Below are 22,064 nucleotides of genomic sequence, written 5' to 3'. Positions count from 1 at the left end.
ACTTGGTACCTCAGTGGTAAAGTCTTACAGGAAAGCGAGACCTGCATCATCAAGAGAACCCAAACTACTCACAGCCTAATCATAAAGAGCATCACCAAGAATGATGGTGGAGCAGAAGTGAAATTTGTTGCCGAAAATGTTGATGTCAGCACCAAGATGAGAGTGAGAGGTATTTGCTTTGATCCTTCTCCTTTCCTCTTACAGTCAAGGCATAGTTGCTGTGATCTGATGATTAGAACTGGGGCTGCAGGCATTCACTGCCTGTACCAAATACCTGAAATTGCATCCCATGGACTGATGTGAGTCCTGGTAATGACCTAAACATGATAGCACTGAGTGTAGGGTAAGCCAGTCTACCCAGCTGCTTGGTATCTGAACCAGATTGCTTCATGCCAGCTGATGAATGTCTGCAGTTCACAGCTATTGGCCAGTGCATTCAGTCACCAGGTTTACCACTGCATCACCATAGAGCAGTACTTTCAGCTCCAGGTTCAGACAGCCTTTCTGATTGCACTGGAATAGTTTAGAAGTAGGGGAGCAATCATTCCAATAATATCTCTATCAATCAGCTTTGCATGACAAAATAGAACAAATAAACATTCATGATGGGAGGACCTGTTTGTCATTGGGTGGAAACCTCTGCAGAAGTATGTTTAGAGCATTCTTAATCAGTAGAAGGAGATGTTTGGTTGATTTTTACTTAGTAAATCCGGCAAGAAGACCAAATGAAATATCTTGAATTGCTCAGCACTGACACAATGATGAGTGCAGGAACAGAAGGTGATACTTTTTCAGAGATGTTGCAGCAAACATTGCCCACGTTAGCCTGATATCAATTGAAATAACGAGGCCTTTGCTCCTGACAGGTGCTGCAGTGAGATTTACCAATAAGAGCAAAGATGTAGAAAAGATCTCCGCTCGGCTGCGTGAGGAAGCCAAACTGTAGGCTGAGCTTTCAGACACAGGCGCTACTGTGGAGTGGATGAAGGATGGGAAGGAGCTCAAGGCCAATGAAAAATATGAACTGCACATTGTGGGGAAGAAACACACCCTGAAAATTCACAACGTCTCAATGGATGATGCTGTAAGTTGTCAGTGCATCTGTGAGGGGGATAAAATGCATGAGATTGCATGATGAGGCTCTTCATCATCTTCTGCTGGCTTGTCACCCTTGTTGATCCATGGAGAAACAAGAAAGGCCTAGAGTAGTGTATGCACTTTGGCATTGGAGAGCTTACTTAATTGCTTCTTCTCAAAGAACAAATTCCAGAGAGTCATGGAGACATCTCCAAACAGAATTGAATAATGGGACTAAATTGATGGAGAGCAGAACTTCCTGCCACGGCTTGTCAGCTAGTCTTAATTTTGCTTTTCTTCTCTCTGTCATGTTAGCATAATATTTCATACTGGCAGGTCTGCCCAAAGAATTAAATGAATTAGCTGATGGACGTTTCCATGTGCTTTGCACTGTAATGTGACTATCAAATGAGTAATCAATGCTGTTATTTTAAAATCTGTGTTGGCAAGCTGTAAGACAAACAGCTGCTGTTGGTAGCTTGGTTACTGCAGAATCAGCTTTCGTGTATCTCATAGATAGGGAAGAGACCCTTAAGGGTCAGCTAGTTGGACTCCCTTGCAATGAACAGGGGCACCGCAGCTCCATCAGGTGCTCTGAGCCCTGTCCATCCTGACTTTGAACATCCTCAGGCTCACAAATCTTATACCTATGCCACACACTCGCAGTATTTCACCATTCAGCATCACCACTTGTATCTTCTCTTGCTGTAAATCAGAGCGAGCTGGTAAATCATCTGCTGTGCGGGTCAGCTGTGTCTCTCCCATGGGCATCACGTGGCTGCTGGGAGGCTCTGAAGAGCTGCAGCCAGAGGTGTGTCACCCGCTGGGCCTCGTGCCCAAAGGAGCCCACAGGAAAGTGTTGTTGCAGTTTGTCATGCACTGCACTGCCATGAGACTTGACGTGCCAGACATCCTCTGACACGTGAGCTCCTGCATCCAGGCAGGACATCTGAGACGTCTCCTTCAGCCTGACGTGGCTGCAGTTTCACACTGGTTTTACTAAGGAAGGAGAAGGCACGTGGATGAAACTCTTTTCCTGCTCTTCCTGGCATTAGCTCATAGTACAAGTAAAGCACTGTCAGGTCAAGCCTGGAGGAGTAATGCTTGTCACTGACCTGTTCCTGTTCAGGGTGGAGCTGGAGGGTAAAATAACACAAGAAATTGTCATTGAAATTCAATATCTGTGAAATTCAGCTGGCTGCATTCACAGAACCTGGCGTTAAGATCTGTTTTCTGGTTTATTTCTTGAGCCTATTTTCCATAACCCAGTCCTCATTTATGAACCGAAGCTCTACTGAAAACCTTTCGCTGTGTATGCTCATGCTGCAGTGCAGCTCTTGTGACCTTTAACAGCACATTCAAGTTCCTCTGATCACAGGATCCTTAAGGTTGATTAAGACCCTCTAGTCCGACTGCTCACCCATCTCCACCAAGATGCTCACCATCAGCTAGCTAAAAACTCAGCAGAGATGATAGATCAAGCCCAACACTGGATTTGGGATGGCTAGAGATTCCTAAGATATTGAAGGATTGCTTGCAGGTGGTGTTGGCTCAGGTATTCACCCTGCATCCCACCTCCCGTTCTGTTTGGTTGAGAATCATGCATTCTGCAATTTCACTTTGTAATTCAAAGACCCTGGCTTTATCTGTTGAAAAACTGTTCTAAAACAAGCCAAGAAGACTCCGTTGGAACTGATGGATGCAGAACAAAGGCATCCCCAAAGGACAAGTTGCACTGTTTGATGAACATTATTGGATGAGAGCTAAGCTAAGATTTAAAAAGTTCTGGGGCTGTCTCTGAGCATCAAATCCAGAGGAAGCCTGCATGATTCCCTGAGAATGGATACCTCCTACTTTGGTGTAGGGTGAAGGGAACACTAGCAGTAACTCCTATCACAAAATGTCACATGGCTCAGACAAAAAAGCCATTAAGAGGGCTTAATTAGGAGCACCAAATGGTCACAAGATGGTCTTAGGGCAGGGAAGTAATCTATCTATGTGATACTGATTGATGCTATTAGTTCTAAACAGCTTGACTCTAGAGGGACTGTTCTTCTTTGGTCACCTAGTTTTACAAGAATAGATGACTCCTGTCTATTACAATTTTTAACTCATTATTTGTTCACTGATGCCATAAATGTGCCTGGCATAGCAATTGGCCTTGGTATATTCAGTGACTGAAAGCAACAGTTGTTGCTGTAAGAAATGCAGTACTAAGCTAGGTCTGCCTGTAGCTGACAGCCATCAGCTTGCTCCTCAGGCCGGTTGTGTCTGGATGAAATGAAGGGCATGAAATACTTATGTGCTCATCAAACTATGCTTGTTAGCTTAGAGACAAAGTGTTGAATAGGTTTGTTCATGCATTGCAAACACGTTACTTATCTGCCTTCATTTTAGCTTCAGAAGAACGTGTGCAGAATACAGAATTGATTAAAAGAAATAACAACTGTCTGCATAGAACTTACTCTTTCCTTACACAGGAGAATCAAGCAGACGTTTGTATGTGAGTACCACCAGAGGTGAAACTTGATCACCCAAATGTAATGAGCAGAGACATTACAGTCAGTTCTAACTGTATCTTCATGCTGTGCTGAATAAGCCTGAGTCAGGATGTAAACCACTTTCTATTTTTTTCTTCAGATGAAGCCATTAATTTTGTCAACAAGCCCAAAACAACTCCAGAAATATCAGTCAGTCCTTCTGAAGACCTGGAGCTGGTGTGTGAGGTGTCAGCTGCAAGCGGAGCTGTCGTATGGAGAAAGATCAAACAGAGGTGAAGCAGGACCAGAGGACAACCATCATCTCCAAGGGGACGCACCGCAACCTCATGGTCAAAAATGTGACCCTGAAAGACCAAGGGAGCTACAGCTGTGAAACAAAAGATGACAAAGCAACATTCCAAGTGAAAGTCAGAGGTGAGAAAATGCTTGGAATCCCAGAGATAAAGGAACGCTTCATTTGGTGTGTCTTGCATTTGGAGGATCAACTGACAGCCTCTCTGGTGCAAAACATTTTGGCTATAGGACTTTCTTTGTCATCTAGTGTCATAGCAACACTTTTCTACATGTGCTTCTCCATCCAGGAATGAATTACTGCAACAAACAATAGGCAAGGAGGGTAACTTGTGCAGCTCTTGTAGTCAGCTGGTGTCTGCAGGGTTACAGTGCAAGAGCACACCAGGCATGCAAGGAGTGAGAAAAGGGGAGGTGGTTGAAGAGATCTGGTTACAAAATTTGAATGACACAATGAGGTGGAAAATGCCAATAATCAGACTCATAAATGGCCTGGGTTGCAAAGGCCCACGGTGCTCATCCAGTTCCAGCCCCCTTCTTCCTATGTGCAGGGTTGCCAAGCAGCAGCCCAGGCTGCCCAGAACCACATCCAGCCTGGCCTTGAATGCCTGCAGGGATGGAGCATCCACAGTCTCCTTGGGCAACCTGTTCTAGAGGGCTGTTCCCTTCTGATTTACTGGAAATGTAGAGAGACACGAGAAGAAAAAAAGAGAAGGGAGGAGGTTCAGCAGTGCATGCAGGTGTTCTAAATCTCATGTCCAAATCTGCTGTCAGACTGCAAAATCTTTAGCTTTGTGATATGATGTGAAATGATATGAAATGATATGATATGATATGATATGATATGAAATGATATGATATGATATGAAATGATATGAAATGATATGCCTATCATTTCCCAAGGCAAAATAGAGGGAAAAGTGTTTTCCTGTCATAATGAGGCATCACGATGCTCCCTGTGAAGGGCAAGTATAGTGAAAATGGGGAACTGGAGTAAGCTCTGCAGCAGACTACAGCAAAATGGTGTGACTGTTGTGATGTCCCTGCAGAGAAAGAAGACGTGTTTACAAACAAGGACAAGGTACAAAAGGAGGTGAAGGCTGCACTGACTCAAAATGCCACGCTGAGCTGTGAGGTGGCCCAGGAGAAGACGGAGGTGAAGTGGTACATGGAGGGGAAACTGATCACCTCGAGCAAAAAGTTCAAGGTGGAGTCAGAGGGCAAACAGCGTCAGCTGGTGGTGAGCCAGGTGGAGAAGAAAGATGCAGGGGAGTACAGCTGCGAGGCTGCTGGCCAGAAACTCACCTTCAAGATTCATGTTACAGGTGAGAGAAATTGTTTTGACTGTATTGAACCCCCCAACAAAGAAGGAGGGGAAATTTAAGTGGTTTGACACATTCAACCCCAGCATTCAGTGATGTAGACGATGCTTAAATTCTGTTTAATTCGTGTGCTTTTCTGTTTGCCTTCTGAAGCTATGAACACTTAGGACTTGGGTAGCCTCAGCTTAAGACAGGCTGGAAATAATTGGGGAATTTCCTTGGGGATCTCAAGTAGATGCAATGATAGCAAAATGAGAAGTCAATAATTTCAGGGGAAATTAAAGAATATTAAAGATATCTTCAGGGCACAAGCACACCCCTGCAAATGCTTCTTCCTAAATAGTCTTAGAGACAGCATTTGGTCACAAATGCTAGACGGCGGCATTGGTGGTTTCTATTAAATTGAAGAAACCTGCAACTAAAAAGGCTTTCCCGTATTTTCTTTTGTTTTCTTCTCTATAGCAGGTGCAAAAGAAATGCTTAAAAATAGAAAGGCTTCAAGCTGGTGCTTTTCTTTCTAGAAATGGAGGAAGACAGGCGTTCTATTTATTAGGAGAGTCTGATAAGAAAGTGGAAAAAGGCTTTTTACCAGGGTCTATAGCAACATAACAAGGGGCAATGGTTTCAAAAGTGAAGAGGGTAGACTCAGTTTGGACATGAGAAATGTTCTTTATGATGAGGATGGTGATACACTGGAACAGATTGTCCAGTGAAGGTTGTGGGTGACTCATCATTGGAGTGTCCAAGGCCAGGCTGGATGGGGACCCTGGGCAGCCTCATTTAGTGAATGATGTCCCTGACCACGGCAAGAGGTTGGACTGGATGATCTTTAAAGCTTCCTTCTATACCCAAACCGTTCTATGATTCCATTGGGGTAACCATTTTATTACTGCAGCAAACAGCATCGGCTGGTGGTGAGCCAGGTGGAGAAGAAAGATGAGTACAGCTGCGAGGCTGCTGGCCAGAAACTCACCTTCAAGATTCATGTCACAGGTGAGAGAGAACACATTTTGGCCTTTCATTCTAGAATGTTTTAGAAAACGGTCATTAGTTTGTAAGTTTTCCCTGCTATGCTTAAAATTTTTGGAGCTGAGCTTTGGGGTGGTTAATTTGTGATGAGGAAAATGAACAAATTATTCTAAATACAGTTGTGAGGCAGCTCCATCTTTTAAAATCTTCAGGAATTTTGCTGTGGGAATGAGGCCATAGACAAGAAAGTTCTGATTGCACTTCCCCATTCCCACGTGCCTGTACCACTAGAACAACTCTGCAATGAAGCTGCGTCTCACAAAGCTTCAGAACAGGGGCTTTGTGTCAAGCACTAGGGGTTGTGCTCTATGTAACATGTTTGTGTCTTGGAAGGGCTCATTTAGCATGGGAGAGAATACTACAGGAATGTTTTGTATAAGTTGATGTTTTGAAGACATAAGTAAATGGCAGCTAGGGGACGAAAGAGTCATGAGAGTCATACAAGAAGCATCACAGAATGCCTTTTGTTGGAAGGGACCTTGAGGATCATCCAGTTCCAATCTCTGTCCTGGAGAGGAACACATTCCTTGAGACTAGGTTGCTCTAACACCCATCCAGCCTGGACTTGAACATTTTCAGGGATGGGGCATCCATAAATTGCACAACTTCTCTCCACATCATTCTCTTGGGGCATCAGACTGGGAGAACTGATTCATTTTTCTGACTCCTTCCCCAAAACCTGCTCTTCTTTCAAGAGGCCAAACTAATGTATCTCTCTCTTTTCAGAGCCAGAATTTGTATTTACAAACAAGGAGAAGGTACAGAAGGTGGTGAAGGCTGCAACAACAGAAAATGCCACGCTGAGCTGCGAGGTGGCCCAGGAGAAGATGGACGTCAAGTGATAAAAGGAGGGGAAACTGATCACCTTGAGCAAGAAGTTCAAGGTGGAGTCAGAGGGCAAACAGCGTCGGCTGGTGGTGAGCCAGGTGGAGAAGAAAGATGCAGGGGAGTACAGCTGCGAGGCTGCTGGCCAGAAACTCACCTTCAAGATTCATGTCACAGGTAAGACAGGTGTTGTCTGAAATACAGCAGAGAACAGTAAAGTAAAATCTAGTTTCTATTATACAGTGATCCAGGTGCAGTAGTCTGTGCTGAGGTTTTTTCCCTTGACTTGATTGCCTGGGTTTGTAGAAAGTATTTGGTTTCAGTATGACACAAAGACCTGTTTCAGTCTGTCTGTAGAACAATAATTAGTAATATATGTACAGCGGAAGCAATATTCAGGATATTATTCAAATCTCTCCTGTGCCTGAGGTCCCAAACTGTAATTCTTGTTCACCGAAACATTTGACTAAGATAAGTATGTGCAGTGAGGCTGGAGTGCATGTTGTACGTGCAGCCTTTCATGGCAGGAGAAGCAGGAACTTCTCCTAGTAGTACACTGCCTTTTTACTATGCCTTTATGTTGGAGGCTGCATCTGGATAGGTGAGTCTGCTACTCACAGTAAGAGACCTGGTAGAGCTGACTATTCCCAGAGCTCAAAGTAAAATAGATATCTGCAAATCACACACAAAGAACAAAGGACTGCGTTGGTGAGCATATTTCCTTTGTGCCTTTGACAGTCACAGTTGTGGCAATGGTAGAGGCCATGAGGAGTCTGTTCAGGAAGCCAGGAGTACTGTTCTGGGTCATGAAAAGGCAGCCAGTGGTTTGACTATCGCATGTTTATGTGTTTTGATGTTTCACAGTGGGTCTTAAGCAAAAGGAACTCAGGTTTTGGTTGCCTGCAGGACAGATGTTCTTTTGGGTTCAATATGTTTGCATAGTGACTTGCAACCATGGGACTGGTGTTCAAGGACCCTCTTGGTTCCTTCAGTTCCTAGGTTCTTTCTTGCCTAGATTTGACACTTTGTTTCAACAGAAGAGCTGATATTCTCTAGTGAAGGCTATTAGTTTGGGCACAAGTGGTAACCTAAACCTGTTCCAACCTGTACATACAAACCTGCAAGATGGTCTCATTTCAGTCCCTCAGTCAATACTTTTTCTCTTCTTCCCTCAGAGCCAAAACCTGTTTTTATAAACCAGGAGAAGGTGCAGAAAGAGGTGAGTGCTGCCCTGGCAGCAAGTGCCTCCCTCAGCTGTGAAGTAGCACAGGATCCAACTGAAGTAAAATGGTACAAGGATGAAAGACTGCTTGCCTCCTCCAGAAAGTTCAAACTGGAATGTGTGGGCAAAACACGGCATCTGGTTGTGGAGCAGCTGGAGAAGAAAGATGCTGGAGAATACATCTGCGAGGCTGCTGGCCAGAAGATGACCTTCAAGTTGGAAACAACTGGTGAGCATTTGCTTTGGGAGCACTAAGCAGCTGTTTATGTGGCTTAGAGGAGGACTGGCTGTCTTCTACCCTGTGGGCACGGAACAGCAACAATTCCCCCTGGAAACACATCAATGACCCACACCACAAATTGGATTCTCATTTTTAATGTAGTGGTAGCGAGGTGAAAACCTGGATGTGGAATATTTTTGACTAAGGTACTTCTACTTGAATTTCTAGATGCACTGAATTACCCTCTAGAGTGTCTTTCTGAATACATAAGCAACCACAGCTGACTATGATCCTGATTTATATCTAGGTTCAGGCTTACTGTTTCAGTTAGGTTAGATGAATAGCACCAGAGAAGATAGGGATATTGATAGCACGTGTCGGAAGAATGCAGCTCAGTGCTGGGCAGTTTGCTGCTTCATTCCCTCTTACAAGTTGCACCCAAGGCTGGAAAAGACCACTGAGATAGCTGAGTCCAACCCCTGCCCACCCTCACTGTACTTACACAGCTTATTGTTGCTATAGAAAACAGCTTCTCTGTAGACAAACTAAGTTAGTTCCAATAAGTGGCTGAAGCCCTAAGTGATCCAAGGTGAAGCATGATCCAAACTGGAATTTAGCTAATTGTAGTAGGGAATCCAAGCCTTAATGAGATAAATTATTTAAAATATGAGTCCTCCATCTAAAACGGCATTGAACTGTTACCCTGGTTGATGATAGAAGTGAGAGTTGAACAGCAGAAGTCTGAAGTTATGCTCCATATTTCTCATCACTCAAGAGAATATTTGAGTATATTAATTCCTTTGGCTATGTTAGATCTCATAATGAGGTCAGCTGATGTTCTTTAAATGCTCGGAGTCTAGCAATGTGGGGAAGTGGACTGCTATTTGCTGTTGAGCTTTAGGCTAAGAAGCCTGATTTTAGAGGACCGTGGACTTCCCCTTTCCCTTCCCCTCTCCTCCCCTTCTCCCTGGATCGATCTCGCATGGTTTGAGAATGATTTCAGAGCAAGGTAAATGAGGAATAGCCATGTGAAAACCTGTTGTTTACTGCACTATAAAAGACATTTAGTCAAAAGACAAGTGTGTGTTCCATGCTTAAGATTACAGGAGATCCTAGAAACAACTCAGCTGTTCAAACCTGTAGTCTGGCTGAACATTTTATTGTCAGTTTTGGTCAGGAGGAGATGCTTGAGTAAGACAAATAAAAGGTCATGGATAAGTTGGTCCTTTTTGTGATATACTTCTAGGCTTTCATCAGGGAAAAGCTTAATTAGTCCAAATAATTATAGCAGAAACATTACACCAAGAACATGAGAGTGAAATTTCAAATTTCTTGATGTGATGGTAAACTTTACCTGGTTCTGCCATTCCCCAAATGTTTGTTTCCTTATGACAAGAAGAACTTTGCAAAACTAATTCTTTTTTCAGTCTTGTGTGCAACACAAAAAGATGTAAATTCTAGGAGGCCACCTGAAATGTTTTTTCCATCTGGAAAGATCCATTTAAGAGCACACATGGACCTGGTTATGAACAAGTTTTCTTCTTTGCAAAGGCTGTTGCTTAATTAGCAGATACTGTACCTGGGAGAGGAAGAGGGAAGTAACTTGTTTTGGAAGTCCTGATGCTATTCAAGCATTCAAGGCCAGGCTGGATGGGGCTTTGTGCAATCTGGTGTAGAGGGAAGCATCCCTGCCTACAGCAGGGGGGGGTTGGATCTGGATGATCTCAAAGGTCCCTTCCAACCTAAACCTTTCTCTGATTCCTTTGATGATTCTATTTCTCAGCTGCTGGTGTGAGATCTCCAACCTCTCCCCATTGTCTTTCAGTGCGGCAGATGAAGCTGGTGAAAGGTCTGCAGCCCCTGGAATTCCCTGAGAAGGGAACTGTCACCTTTTCGGTGGAGGTGTCCCATGAGGATGTGGAAGGGACTTGGCAGAAGGACGGCGTGCGGCTGAAGCCTGCACCAAATATCACGATGGGTGCCCAGGGGAAGAAAGAAGATGACCTTGAAGATGCAGGACTCATTTCCTTTAAAGCAGAAGGCATGAATTCATCGGGGAGGCTCACTGTGACAGGTATTGGTTGGTGCAAGGTGTGATTATCTGCTCCTGTCCCAGATTACTTGAACAGCAGAACCAGCTTTCCTTCCAGCTGCAAAGAATGTTTTGCACTGGGCCATTGCCACCAGAGTATCCGTGAAATATCAAGAGGATTGTTGGAACGTTATTGTCCCTAGCACATGTAATGATAATGTGCTCAAAACAATAGGTTTTTTGTTGTTAATTACAAGTTCTAGTAAGCATGGAGAGTAGGCACTGCCTTTCATTATTCCTTATGCCAGATGCTCCTAGAGACCTCATTCCCAACTAAATCCGCATCCTTCTTTCTCCTTCTCAGAACTGCCTGTGAAAATCAGCAAACCATTGGCAGACATTAGCGTCACTCAGAAGGACAAGGTCACATTTGAGTGTGAGCTGTCCAGGCCCAAGGTGGACATCAAGTGGTTCAAGGTATGGCATGTAATGGTATTTTCCTTTCTGACTTCTCTGGAAATGAATGAGAGCCTTTAATTTCACTTCCAAGGGATGCGAGTCTGAGCTTTTGCTTGATAGCTTTTGCACTGCTCTCTTTTCTTTATGCTCTTTTACTTGCCCAGATCAGCACTCTTTGTTATTATGTCCTGAGTTCATTTATCAAGTTGAAATGGAAGTTTGTTTTGGGTTTCTTGTGAACTCCTGAGGTCTTGCTGCACAAAATATTGTTGTTTGGAGTACAGTCTTGAGCTTCAACTCTAACACAGAAATTGTCAGCCAGGATTTTGTAGCCTTGTTGTGAACTGGGTTTTAGGGTGAAATCTCAGTTTTCTTTGCACCTGACAGTGTGAGAATTTGCTCTGGCCCTTTGTGTACCTCCCCGGTGCTCAGCTGTTCCTTCCCTTACTTGGGGATAACATCATTTATTCAAGGTGATGTCCAAACGGGCTTGTTAACAGTCCTCCGCAGTGCTTTAAGCTGTCATAGGTCAGCCAGAATTTATGCATGTTCTATAGCCATTCCTACATGTTGAAAACACTGCACTGTGCTTAAGCTTCAGCATATGTTCCAGTAAGCACAGTTCCATTAATTCTAGGTATGTGGGTGAATTAAGCATAGATCTGAAGGCTGCCTTTGCTCAGTGCAGAGATGGAAGGACTAATGGAGATCTGACTTGATACTTTCCCTTCTTAGATGGGAAGGAGCTCCATCAAAGTAAAAAAGTGGGCATTACTTCCCAGGGAAATAAGAGAAGTCTCATGATTCACCAGTGTGAATATGAAGGTCAGGGAACACCCACGTGCCAAGCAGCTGAAGAGAAGACATCAGCTACCCTAAAGGTTCATGGTATGTTTAACTGAAAGAGCAAATAAATTCTCTTGTGGTATTTTGCACCACAGGATTAAATGCTTCATGGGCAGTTTGGGCATTTCTTGGTTAGTCCTTTTGGATACCTTTCTCTTTCTTCTTTATGCTCAAGACAGATTTCCCCTCCATGTGTTGCACTGGTTAAACCCCAGTTTGTAGTTCATCAGCTGGCTCTGAAGCATCAGAGTGGTTTCTGAACACACGGGTCTGCTGTGCCCTGGTAGATTCCACCTTCCAAAGGGACGTCTGAAAGGATGCTTTTTTTCTGATTTCCTACTAGATGCTGTCCTCATGTGGCCACTTGGGTTCAGTGTTAGCATGAACATGAACATCTGTTCTGTCCCATGACTTTGGTGAACTCTCATTTTCTCTCTCAGTCTGCAACCAGGTTGGGTTGCTGTTTCAGTACAGGCTGTTTTATGCAGGAACTCTGCTCCTGAGGTTAATCCAATTATATCCAGGCCCTTCAGAAGGAAAGGGAAACAGCAGCAAAAAAATATGGTCTGATTCTGACATAAATAAATGCAGACCTGGAGAGTTAAAAGGGATTGTGTGATGTTCAAGGGACTTTGAAGCAAAGATGTCCCCTAGGTAAGATTTGTGGCTGACATTCCCCATACATTGTGGGCACACAAGCTAAAGAGAGACTAGTGATGAGCATGCAGAGAAGCCAATGGTTCAGACAGGTTTGTAGTGACATGACATTGTAGAGTTCTGTCTAGTTTTCCTTGGTGGAAGGTGGTGTTGTTACCAGTTTTCTTTAACATTTTTGTAGGCAACATGGCCAGTGGAATCAAATGCAGCCTCAGCAAGTCTGCAGATGACACCAGGCTGAGCGGTGCTGTTGATGTGCTAGAGGGAAGGGATGCTACCCAGAGGGACCTGGACAGGCTGGAGAGGTGGGCCCTTGGCAGCCTCATGAACTTGAGTGTGGCCAAGTACAAGGCCCTGCACCTGGGTCAGGGCAATCCCAAGCACAGGCACAGGCTTAGAGGAGAATGATTTGAGAGAAGCCTTGACCCTGAGGAGAAGAGTTGGTCTGGAGGGAGGTGTCCCTGCATATAGCAGGGGGACTGGAACTAAATGACCTTAAAGATTCAGTCAGTTCTATTGTTTTTCTACCCTTAATTTTTCTTGAAAGGTTTTAGAATAAATGAGATTCTGGTTTCCATGAAAACTGTTTGCAGGGAGCTCCATTGTAGCTAGTAAGTCTATCTTTAAGTTCAAGAGCAATAATGCATTGACTGTGTTGAAGAGAGAAATGACTCAGGAATGGATGATGGTTTAGAATAAAACATAATCCTACTTATTTTCTATGCAAATATGTGTAATGAAAAGATGCTGCACTCAGTTCTGGAAATACCCTGACAAATATGTCTCTACTGTTTCACAGCTGGAGATATCAAGATTGTTAAACCACTGGAAGATGTGGAAGTGAATGAATATGGGAGTGCATCTTTTGTCTGTGAGATTTCACACGATGAGGTTCAGAGCCAGTGGTACAAAGATGACGACAAGCTGAAGGCTGATGACAACATCAGAATGCAGCAAGATTGTAGGGTGTAAGCGGGGATCTTTCTCCTGAATGGGGGGTGGGTTGGAGATCAAGCATATAAGACATCTGAAATGAAGTGAAGAAGGTTCGGAAGGGAGTTCCCCTTTTGTTTTGGGACTGAGGTTTAGGTGGAACAAGTGACATGGTGGGATGCTTAGTGTGGGAAGTGTGATGCTATCCCACCATCCCACACTGCCGGGAGCAGGTAGGAAATGAGTGCAGTTATTTCCAAAGTGGGGGTGAACAGGGCAGTCAGTTCACCTCTCCAGAGAGGTTTTGTCTGACAGTGAGTGTGATCCTTCTGTATCAGGTACTTTGAATTTGACGGTGGCCGCATTTGATCAGTCCTTGTAGAAGCCATGTTTAGATTCTGCTTTGGTCTGCTCCATTTCCAGTTCAAAGTCGTTGGACACTAAATGAGACAGCTGCATCTCAGTAAAAGATCTGTTTGAATAGCTGTGATGTGCTTACTATTCAGATCTACAGAGCTGAGGTTTTGTCCTTGGCTATAGCAAAGAAGTCAAATCAGGTGAAATTAATTGTATTTCTGAACTAGACAAGTTTAAGTTTGGTAGCACCTAAATTTGGTGCAGTTTGTCATTGATTTCATCTGAAAGAAACTTGCAGGCTTTTTATCTGCTGTTGTCCCCAGCGTAAGAGTCTCCATTCACATCCTAAAGTACTTGTTATATTTTCAACTCACTCTTATTTGAATAAAAGCCTCAACTGGGAGCAATTTAATAAGCACAAAACAAGAGCTGGACCTTGCATTTGGTAGATACTGTACAGTATTACTTCATAGAAATGTAGTCAATGGCATTCCCTATAGACAATCGTTTGTTTTATCTTTAGAGTCGTTCAAAGAACCGATGTGAACATGAAATTAAATGGAATGGAATACACGCAAGGGACTTTCCTCTTCTTCCAATTGTCCTCATCCTTTCTTCTCTTCCACCCCTGCTTTTCAGATTACCATATAGAAATCACCAGGAAGTTGGAGGACAAGACAGCTTTGGAACGTCATTCTGTCATCCTGTCCTGTGACTTCAGGCCTTCTCCAAAGGTTGTGAAATGGTTCAAGGGCCACAAACCCATCGTGCCCTCTGAGAAGTACAAGATCAAGAGGGATAAGCATTCAGCAGAGCTCAAGATTCTGAAGCTGAAGCCCGATGATGCTGGTGTGTACAAGTGCAAGGCAGGAATTGCAGAGACTGAGGCCATGCTGACAGCTGAAGGTATGAGCAGGGAGGGTGGCCTCTTCCATGTCCTATTTCACCTCAGATTTCTCTTCTTGAGGTTGATTTCTGCCGTTCTCTCCTGCTAACTTTATAAATGTATAATGTTCACTGAGAAGATTACACAAAGATCATCTAGTCCAACCATTCTACCACATCCCAGTATGATTTATAGTAACAGTGGTAACAGTTCACCTTGTTTCCCTACAGCCCACGATGTAGAAGTAAGGAAGCACCTGCAGGATGTGGAAATTGAAGAAGAGAGCTCTGCTGTCTTCTCCTGCGAGCTGTCCCATAATGACGAGGACGTGGAATGGTTCCTGAATGGCAACCTCCTTTACACCAACAATTACAATGACATCAAGAACGTTGGCAATTGCTGCACACTGACAATGAAGCAGGTTAAGCCTGAGGATGCTGGCACAGTGACAGTGGAGTCAGACAAGGTGTCAGAAAGCGCGTGCCTGAAGGTGATAGGTGGGTCTGATCACACCCCTCCTGGATGTAAGAGATGCTAAGGAGCTCCAGTTCATTCTATTGTGCAGCAATCCTGCTTCTAAAGCTCACCTCTCTGGGGTGACAAGTCATCAGAGGCTTTCTTCCAGTGGAAGGTTCCATTGCAGCAGATATCAAGGAAGGAGGATGGTTTTGGTGTCCTGCCAAAGCATTCCATTGCTTTTTATCATCATTTTACTTAACACAAGGAGAGTTACAAGAGCAATTTCTTTTACTGCTTCAGTAACCTGCATTGTCAGTGCTGTTGTCTCCAAGGATTTATGACTGAAGGAGAGATCATTCAGTATGTGGTTTGCCTCTGGAATGACTAATGACCAGGCTGTGAGCAACCCGATCTAGCTGTGAATGTCCCTGTTTATTACAGGGGAGCTGGGCTAGATGGCCTTTAAGGGTCTCTTCCAATTCTAAGGAACTTGTGCCTGAAGTGCAGAAGTGGATGAATTATACCACTTCTTCATATCCTCCCCATGATTATAGAGGAAATACAACAAAACAACATGCATGGTCTTACTGTTGTCATTTGCTTGAATACGAAGACGTCTCTTTTTTATGGTTGAGATTTTTGTTGATATGGGTCAGGAGGAACTCACACTTTTTAGCTTTCTCAATAGGCAATCGTGGGAATCCTGGTCTCCATCATCTGGTACCACCGTGGATTCATCTACATCAGGCACGAGTGAAAGAATTAAAACACAAAACAACCACCAAGCTGAACCCTTCCAAAAGGGGAAAGTTCCAGTTGCTGCAAGCCACCAAGGTAACCAATAGAGAGGCCCTGATCCCCCTTGTGCCATCGGGATGCTCTGGCATGGGATGTGCCTCAAATTCAAAGCTCCTTCCCACCTCCCAAGGAAAAGCAAAGCAACTCAAGCATCTCCAGCAAAGCTGCCCAGCAGACAGCAGGGAATGCAAACAGCTTCTGGCTGCTCCCCTGCACTCCTGTCCTAAGTAAGTGACCCCTCGAGGACTGGATGGGAAATCAGTGCATGACACACGTGAGTGTGCACAGGATTGTGCAAAGCAGTGGGGATCCATGTGTGTGTGTGTGTGTTTGTGCATGGATGGTGTTGTACACACATTTGTGTCCATGAGTGTACAAACCAGTGGTGTTGCTCAGGTGTGTGTAGGTCTGTGGGTATGTGTGCAAGGACGAGCATGCACATATATGTACGTGCACAGGGGTGTGCAGAGTGTTGGAGCTGCACAAGGACATTGTGGTACCGGTGTGTGCGTGCACTTTGGGAGTGAAAGGAAAGGGTTACACATGTGTGAGTGTGTGTGCGCACAGGGCTGCACTAAGGGATGTGGTTGTGTGAGTGTGTGTGAGCACATAGATAGTGCGTGGATGCGGTGGCACAAATGTGTGCTTGCACACGGCTGTGCTGAGGAGTTGGGCTGCACACAGGTGCACACAAAGGGATGTTTGAACCCTTTGCCCCTAAGAACAGTTTTCCAGTGTCCCTCATCCAAGAATTCTTTGAACAGCCTGCAGCTGACTCTCCTGAAGCTCAGGGTCCTGACTTTGCTTTTTGCCAGGCCCGCATTCCTTGAGATGAGGAACTCTAGGAGGGCATGGTCACTACAGCCCTGACCACCTCCAGTCTTAACCCCTGCTGTGTACCATGTCCAGTAATGCTTCCCTTCTGCTTGGTGTGCTTAATGCTTGGCCCACAAAGTTATTCCCAGTGCACTCCAGCAGTCTCTCAGACAGCTTGCAGCCAGCCATGCTGATTTCCCAGCCTGACTGGAATCCCCCATCAAGTTGAGAGTCAGTGAGCGCGGTGCTTCTGGTAGCTGCAGTAAGCAGGGCCCATCAACAGGCTCCCTTGACCAGGCGGCCTGGAGCAGACCCTCACCTCCAGAAGCCCATTATTGGTTCAGTCCCGAATTTTACCCGCAAGTTCTCAACGTGATCATGGCTGTTCTTAGTCCTTTGCAGTCAGCTTCTTCATAGAGAGGGCAAATACCTTGCCCTCCGGAATTCCATAGTAACAATCATGTCTCCTTTATGTCAGGTGAGGTGTTTTTTGTTGTTGTTGTTTTTTGTTTGCTTATTTGTTTCTTTTCCATTTTCTAGGTAGAAAATTTAATTTCTGAGCCAGGAGAAGAAGAAGTGCAACATGTAACAATCTTCCTGGCACTGTGCAGTTTGCATGAGTAGCCAAGTGCTCCTCAGGTAACGTGTTAGGGTTAGGGTTAGGGTTTAGGGTTAGGGTTAGGGTTAGGGTTAGGGTTAGGGTTCAAGCTGTGATTTCCCATACAGTCTCAAAGCTGAAGGCAGCATCTCCTTGATCTGATGGTGGTGTGCCTGAGTGAGGGAGTGATCCAAGCTGGATGCAGAAGAGTCATCTTAATTTCTCTGCTATTTTACTTCAGATGACACCTATTGGGTGTTGGTTTCTTAAAATTTGGATCTAGGAAGTGGCCTCTCCCTTTGCTTCTGGTGAAAGCACAGAAGTGCAGCAGGAGTAGAAGACAAAGAGGTTTTCTTCGTGACAGGAGCTCCAATTATTTGATTCAAATGTGTAACTGTGATGAAGATGGTGAAGAACAGATCCGCCTCATAGACATGCTTGATCACATAAGGAATGAGCATGTGATCCAAGACAGCCAGCGTGGCTTTAGCAGGGGAAGGCCATGCCGAACCAGTCTGGTGGCCTTCTATGATGGAGTGATGGCATTTGTGGACAAAAGGAAGGTAACAGATGTCTTTGACCTGGACTTGAGCAAGATCTTTGACATGGCCCTCCACCACATCCTGATCTCTAAACTGGAGGGATGTGGATTTGACAGGTGGACCACCTGGTGGATAAGGGATTGGTTGAAAGGCCACAGACAGAGGGTGGTGATTCATGGTTTGATGTCCAGGTGGAGGCCAATAACAAGTGGTGTCATCCAGGAGTCTGTCTTGGGACCAGTGCTTTTTAACATGGTTATCAGTGACACCAATGATGCAATGGAGTGCACCCTCTGCTGTTTGCTGAGTGTTACGGCTGACGCAGTGGAAGGAAGGGATGCCATTCAGAGGGAGCTCAACCGAGAGGTTGGCCTAGGTGAATCTAATGAGGTTCAAGACAGCAAAGTGCAAGGTTTTGCACTTGGGCTGGAGGAATCCCAGGCATTTCTACAGACTGGGAGGAGCAGTCCTTAAGAGAAGCCCCGCAGAGAAGGACCTGGGGGTCCTGGTGGATGAAAAACAGAACGTGAGCCATCAGCGTGCTCTTGCAGCTCAGAGAGCAAATGGTCCCCTGGGCTCCATCAGAAGAGGGGATGGCCAGCAGGGACAGGGAGGTGATTGATCTTCATGATCCTTGAGGTCCCTTCCAGCCCGGGCCATTCTATGATTCTGTGATTACACTCGCTGTCAGAAATAACGGCAGCTGTACAGAAGCTGGATATATTTTGGGACAGTTCTTTTAACCAGCTGATTTTAAGACCTCGCCCGAGTCAAGAGTATTAATTGCATGTCAGAAGAATGCTGGGAAAGTGGTTATTGCTCATTCTTTTTCATTTGCTGATTCTTTCTTTTGGGTTCCTTTTCCAAAGGAGATTCTGGTGATGGAAGCAGTTGAAGAAAGAACCAAAGCAGCTCTTGCCAAGAGTGCTTGAAGTCCCTGTGGAGAGAAGCAAAGAACTTGGGCTTCCTCTGGGATGCTCCCCACCATGTCTCAGGAAGGAGACAACTGCTGTTCCACTTTCTGCTCTGTGTGTGGAAAGGTACGTCTGGGTTTCTTCTGCTTGTTTTTTCTTTCTTTTTCTGGCTTTGAAGGAGAAGGCGTGGAGCAAAGGGAGACCCACTGGTCATTTGTTACCTCATGAACATAATGGATTCTGCATTGACTGTGAAAAACCTGGGCTAGTAGCATGGGCATGTTTCAGGCTGGACTCTTCTTTTGCTGCTTGGTTTCCTTTTGGCTACAGGGAGACAGCTGTCTAAAGGTGTGTTTTCAAACCCACTCTCCAAAACCACGTTTCATTGTTGCAGGTGGTTCAGTGTGCTCTTGCAGGGTAGATGCTGTAGTTTGGTGTAGAATCTGAATGGTTTCTGTTCCTAGGGGAGAACTGGGAGGAGATAGTGAGAAGAGAATTCAATGCCTGAGGTGTATCTTAGTGAGAAATGTTGGCATGAGGTGCTGAAAGTCTTGAGCTGTCAAAGGCCAGTGAGGCTCAGACTCCTTAACCTGCTGGAGCAGGGTGGAAGCAAGGAGTGGGCACTGCCGTCCCACCAGCTGCACTTGGTTCTGATCTTCCAGGTCTGTGCGGGCCTGGATTTCTTCTGAGAAGTTTGTTGGAGCTGCTTGGAGTAGTGAAGGGTGGGGAAGAAGTGCTGCTCAAGAGCTAAGGCTCCGCTTGATCATTTTGGATGGTTTTAACCATGATATCTGAAGACATAGTTTCCATCAGAATGATCCCAGCATTGTGCAAGTGTCTCAGATGTATGAGAGCACCCGCCTCCTCCAGCTGAGCCATAGGAAAGGTAACTGTGCCCAGTAATTACAGCTTCTGCAGATTGAATATGCTTCCAAGTGTTTTCCTTAGTGATCAATCATGTCCCAGCACTCTGAGATTCCATCTCTGGCACAGTCTGGAGCATCTCTGCAATCCTTGGGTGCTGGAGGGCACGTGGTGAGTGCATGGACAGGGTGGCACAAACGCGTGCGTGTGCTGAGGAGTTGGGTTGCACACAGGTGCACACAAAGGGGTGTTTGTGGAAGGTGTAGGCACGTACGTGTTCCCAGGGGTGGTTGGCACACGTCTGTGAATGCAAAGGAGGGCACACGATGCAGTGTGTGCATGGGGGTGTGCAAAGCAGGGAGGGTGGTGAATGGGTGTGCGTTTGCACATGGATAGAGGAAGGCTGGGGTTACAGGTTGACCTGTGCTGAGGTGAGTGGGGACTCACGGTGTTGCTCAGTGGTAGATTTGTTCACACTGAGTGCTAACAGGAAACTCGCACAGCCTTTTTGTTTCAGCTGTGCCAGCGCTGTGATCCCTTGCTGCAGGGATGTGCTGTTGGAAGGATGGTGTGCGTGCCGAGCTCCCATCTCTTGCAGGAATCAAGTGTAGAGCAAAAGGGATGTTTGGGCCAGGTGACTGTAAGAAGGCTGGCTGCTTTGGATGGTGGTAGCTGATGGAAACAGGTGCTCTGGGGACCGTTCGGCTTTTAACAGAAGACAGGGGTCCTGCAGCAAGAACGACTAGGTTCTCAAATGGCTTCAGACGTGCACACCGAGTACATCCCCGCAGACATTTACCGGTAGTCGGCTCTTGCAGAAGAAGATTCAAGCAGCAGAACCTTTTGCTCAGCTACAGCACACAAATACTACAAAAGCAGGAACAACCTGCAAGCTCTGGGTCTGTTTGTCTTTCACAGGCATGCACTAACTGCGTTTGATGGTACCCCCCATCCTTGATTTCCTTCCCTGCTTCTTGTCTGATGGCGCTGCTGAGCCAGGAACAAGCTGCCCAGTGTGGCAGAGCATGGTGCAGAGCTGTGCTGGGACCTCCTCCCCTTCCTCTGCTGCAGATCAGTGCCCCACACGTGCCATTGGGATGCTCTGGCACGGGATGTGCCTCCAACCCAAAGCTCCTTCCCACCTCCCAAGGAAAAACAATGCAACCCAAGCATCTCCAGCAAAGCTGCCCAGCAGACAGCAGGGAATGCAAACAGCTTCTGGCTGCTCCCCTACACTCCCGTCCTAAGTAAGATACCCTACGAGGACTGGCTGGGAAATCAGTGCATGACACACGTGAGTGTGCACAGGATTGTGCAAAGCAGTGGGGTTCCACGAGTTTGTGTGTGTGTGTGTCTCTGCTGTTATGAAAGCATGGGAAGACTTACTGAGTCCCAGATAATTACTTATCCTCAAATGATTTTTCCTGGCCAAATTTAGAGCCTCTCACAGGTAATCGAGACCAACAGGCTGTTGTTGCACAATCAACAGGCACAATCTAGATGATCAGCTGAGGAAAAGAAAGCATCATGCCAAGGGTACTAGATAAGTGAGCAGCTTGAGATCTGCACATTTATGTGATGCTCATGGTCTTAGACAATATTTGCCTAGAGAGGTCACATTGAATGAAAGCAAACTCTAAGATGAATGAAAATATACACAGGAGAAGAAGCCTCTGAGGCTTCTCAAGTGTTATGACCAGAAGACATAAACTCTGTTAAAGCAAACGTTTCTCTCTATTTTTTGTGTTATTCCAGGCAGGCCTTTATTACCACCTGAACACATGCTGTGGAAGCCCAGCTTATGCAGCACCAGAGCTAATCCAGGGCAAAGCGTCTATTGGCTCAGAGAGATGTAGAGCGTTGTTTGTTTTCCCCTCTTTCCCTTCCCTCTCCACAGAGCATTTAAAGGCAGTGGAGCTCAGGTAGGCTCTCTTGGTTTCCCTTCTGAATTCTGCTAGGTTGCATCGCTTGGTAGCTCTCAGAAGCTGTCAGTGGCCACAGACTAGAAAAGTGCAATTGGTCTCAGTTCACACAGCTGGCTGGTTTGTCTCAGGCTAATCCTGAACTGCCTCAAGCGACTGCTTTGGGGCTCTACAGAACAGCAACTTCAGAGATCTCTTTCTATTACTAAGTGTTTGAAAGAGCAATTTGTTAATTATATTATTTTATATAATATTATATATTATTAATTTGTTAATTATCCATCCTTTCTGTGCAGTCTGTTTTGTCAGACTTGTCTTTAGCTTCCAAGTTGTATGTGAAGAATTGTTTCCGTTGTAATGCACAATGTACTAAAAATTGAGAGATGAAAATGTGAAGAGTTTTTCCAGCTTTGATTTCATGTCTGGAATTTTGGAACCCACTACTTGCAGTTGTTAATCTGTCCAAAGTGGTCTGGTTTGGGATGCCCTCGTAC

At 45.3% G+C, this 22,064-nt stretch overlaps 2 protein-coding genes across 2 annotated transcripts; both read left to right on the top strand.

Annotated features, from left to right (window-relative positions):
- Positions 1 to 10,008: 10,008 nt before the first annotated feature.
- Positions 10,009 to 11,240, top strand: LOC146757548 (obscurin-like protein 1). The gene is made up of 2 exons (XM_085520756.1): positions 10,009 to 10,561; positions 10,884 to 11,240. The coding sequence occupies exons 1-2, from the start codon at positions 10,321 to 10,323 to the stop codon at positions 11,054 to 11,056; spliced, it is 414 nt and encodes a 137-aa protein (XP_085376882.1). The 5' UTR covers positions 10,009 to 10,320; the 3' UTR covers positions 11,057 to 11,240.
- A 477-nt stretch (positions 11,241 to 11,717) lies between these two features.
- Positions 11,718 to 14,671, top strand: LOC146757547 (obscurin-like protein 1). The gene is made up of 3 exons (XM_085520761.1): positions 11,718 to 11,866; positions 13,281 to 13,449; positions 14,411 to 14,671. The coding sequence occupies exons 1-3, from the start codon at positions 11,779 to 11,781 to the stop codon at positions 14,484 to 14,486; spliced, it is 333 nt and encodes a 110-aa protein (XP_085376887.1). The 5' UTR covers positions 11,718 to 11,778; the 3' UTR covers positions 14,487 to 14,671.
- The last annotated feature ends 7,393 nt before the right edge of the window (positions 14,672 to 22,064 follow it).

This window comes from Coturnix japonica, chromosome 20 (genome assembly GCF_054131305.1).
Source record: "Coturnix japonica strain WE chromosome 20, WE-NBRP24, whole genome shotgun sequence".
Taxonomy (NCBI): Eukaryota; Metazoa; Chordata; class Aves; order Galliformes; family Phasianidae; genus Coturnix; species Coturnix japonica.
The sequence above is the reverse complement of the archived record's forward strand: the minus strand, read 5'-3'. Positions and strand labels throughout refer to the sequence as shown.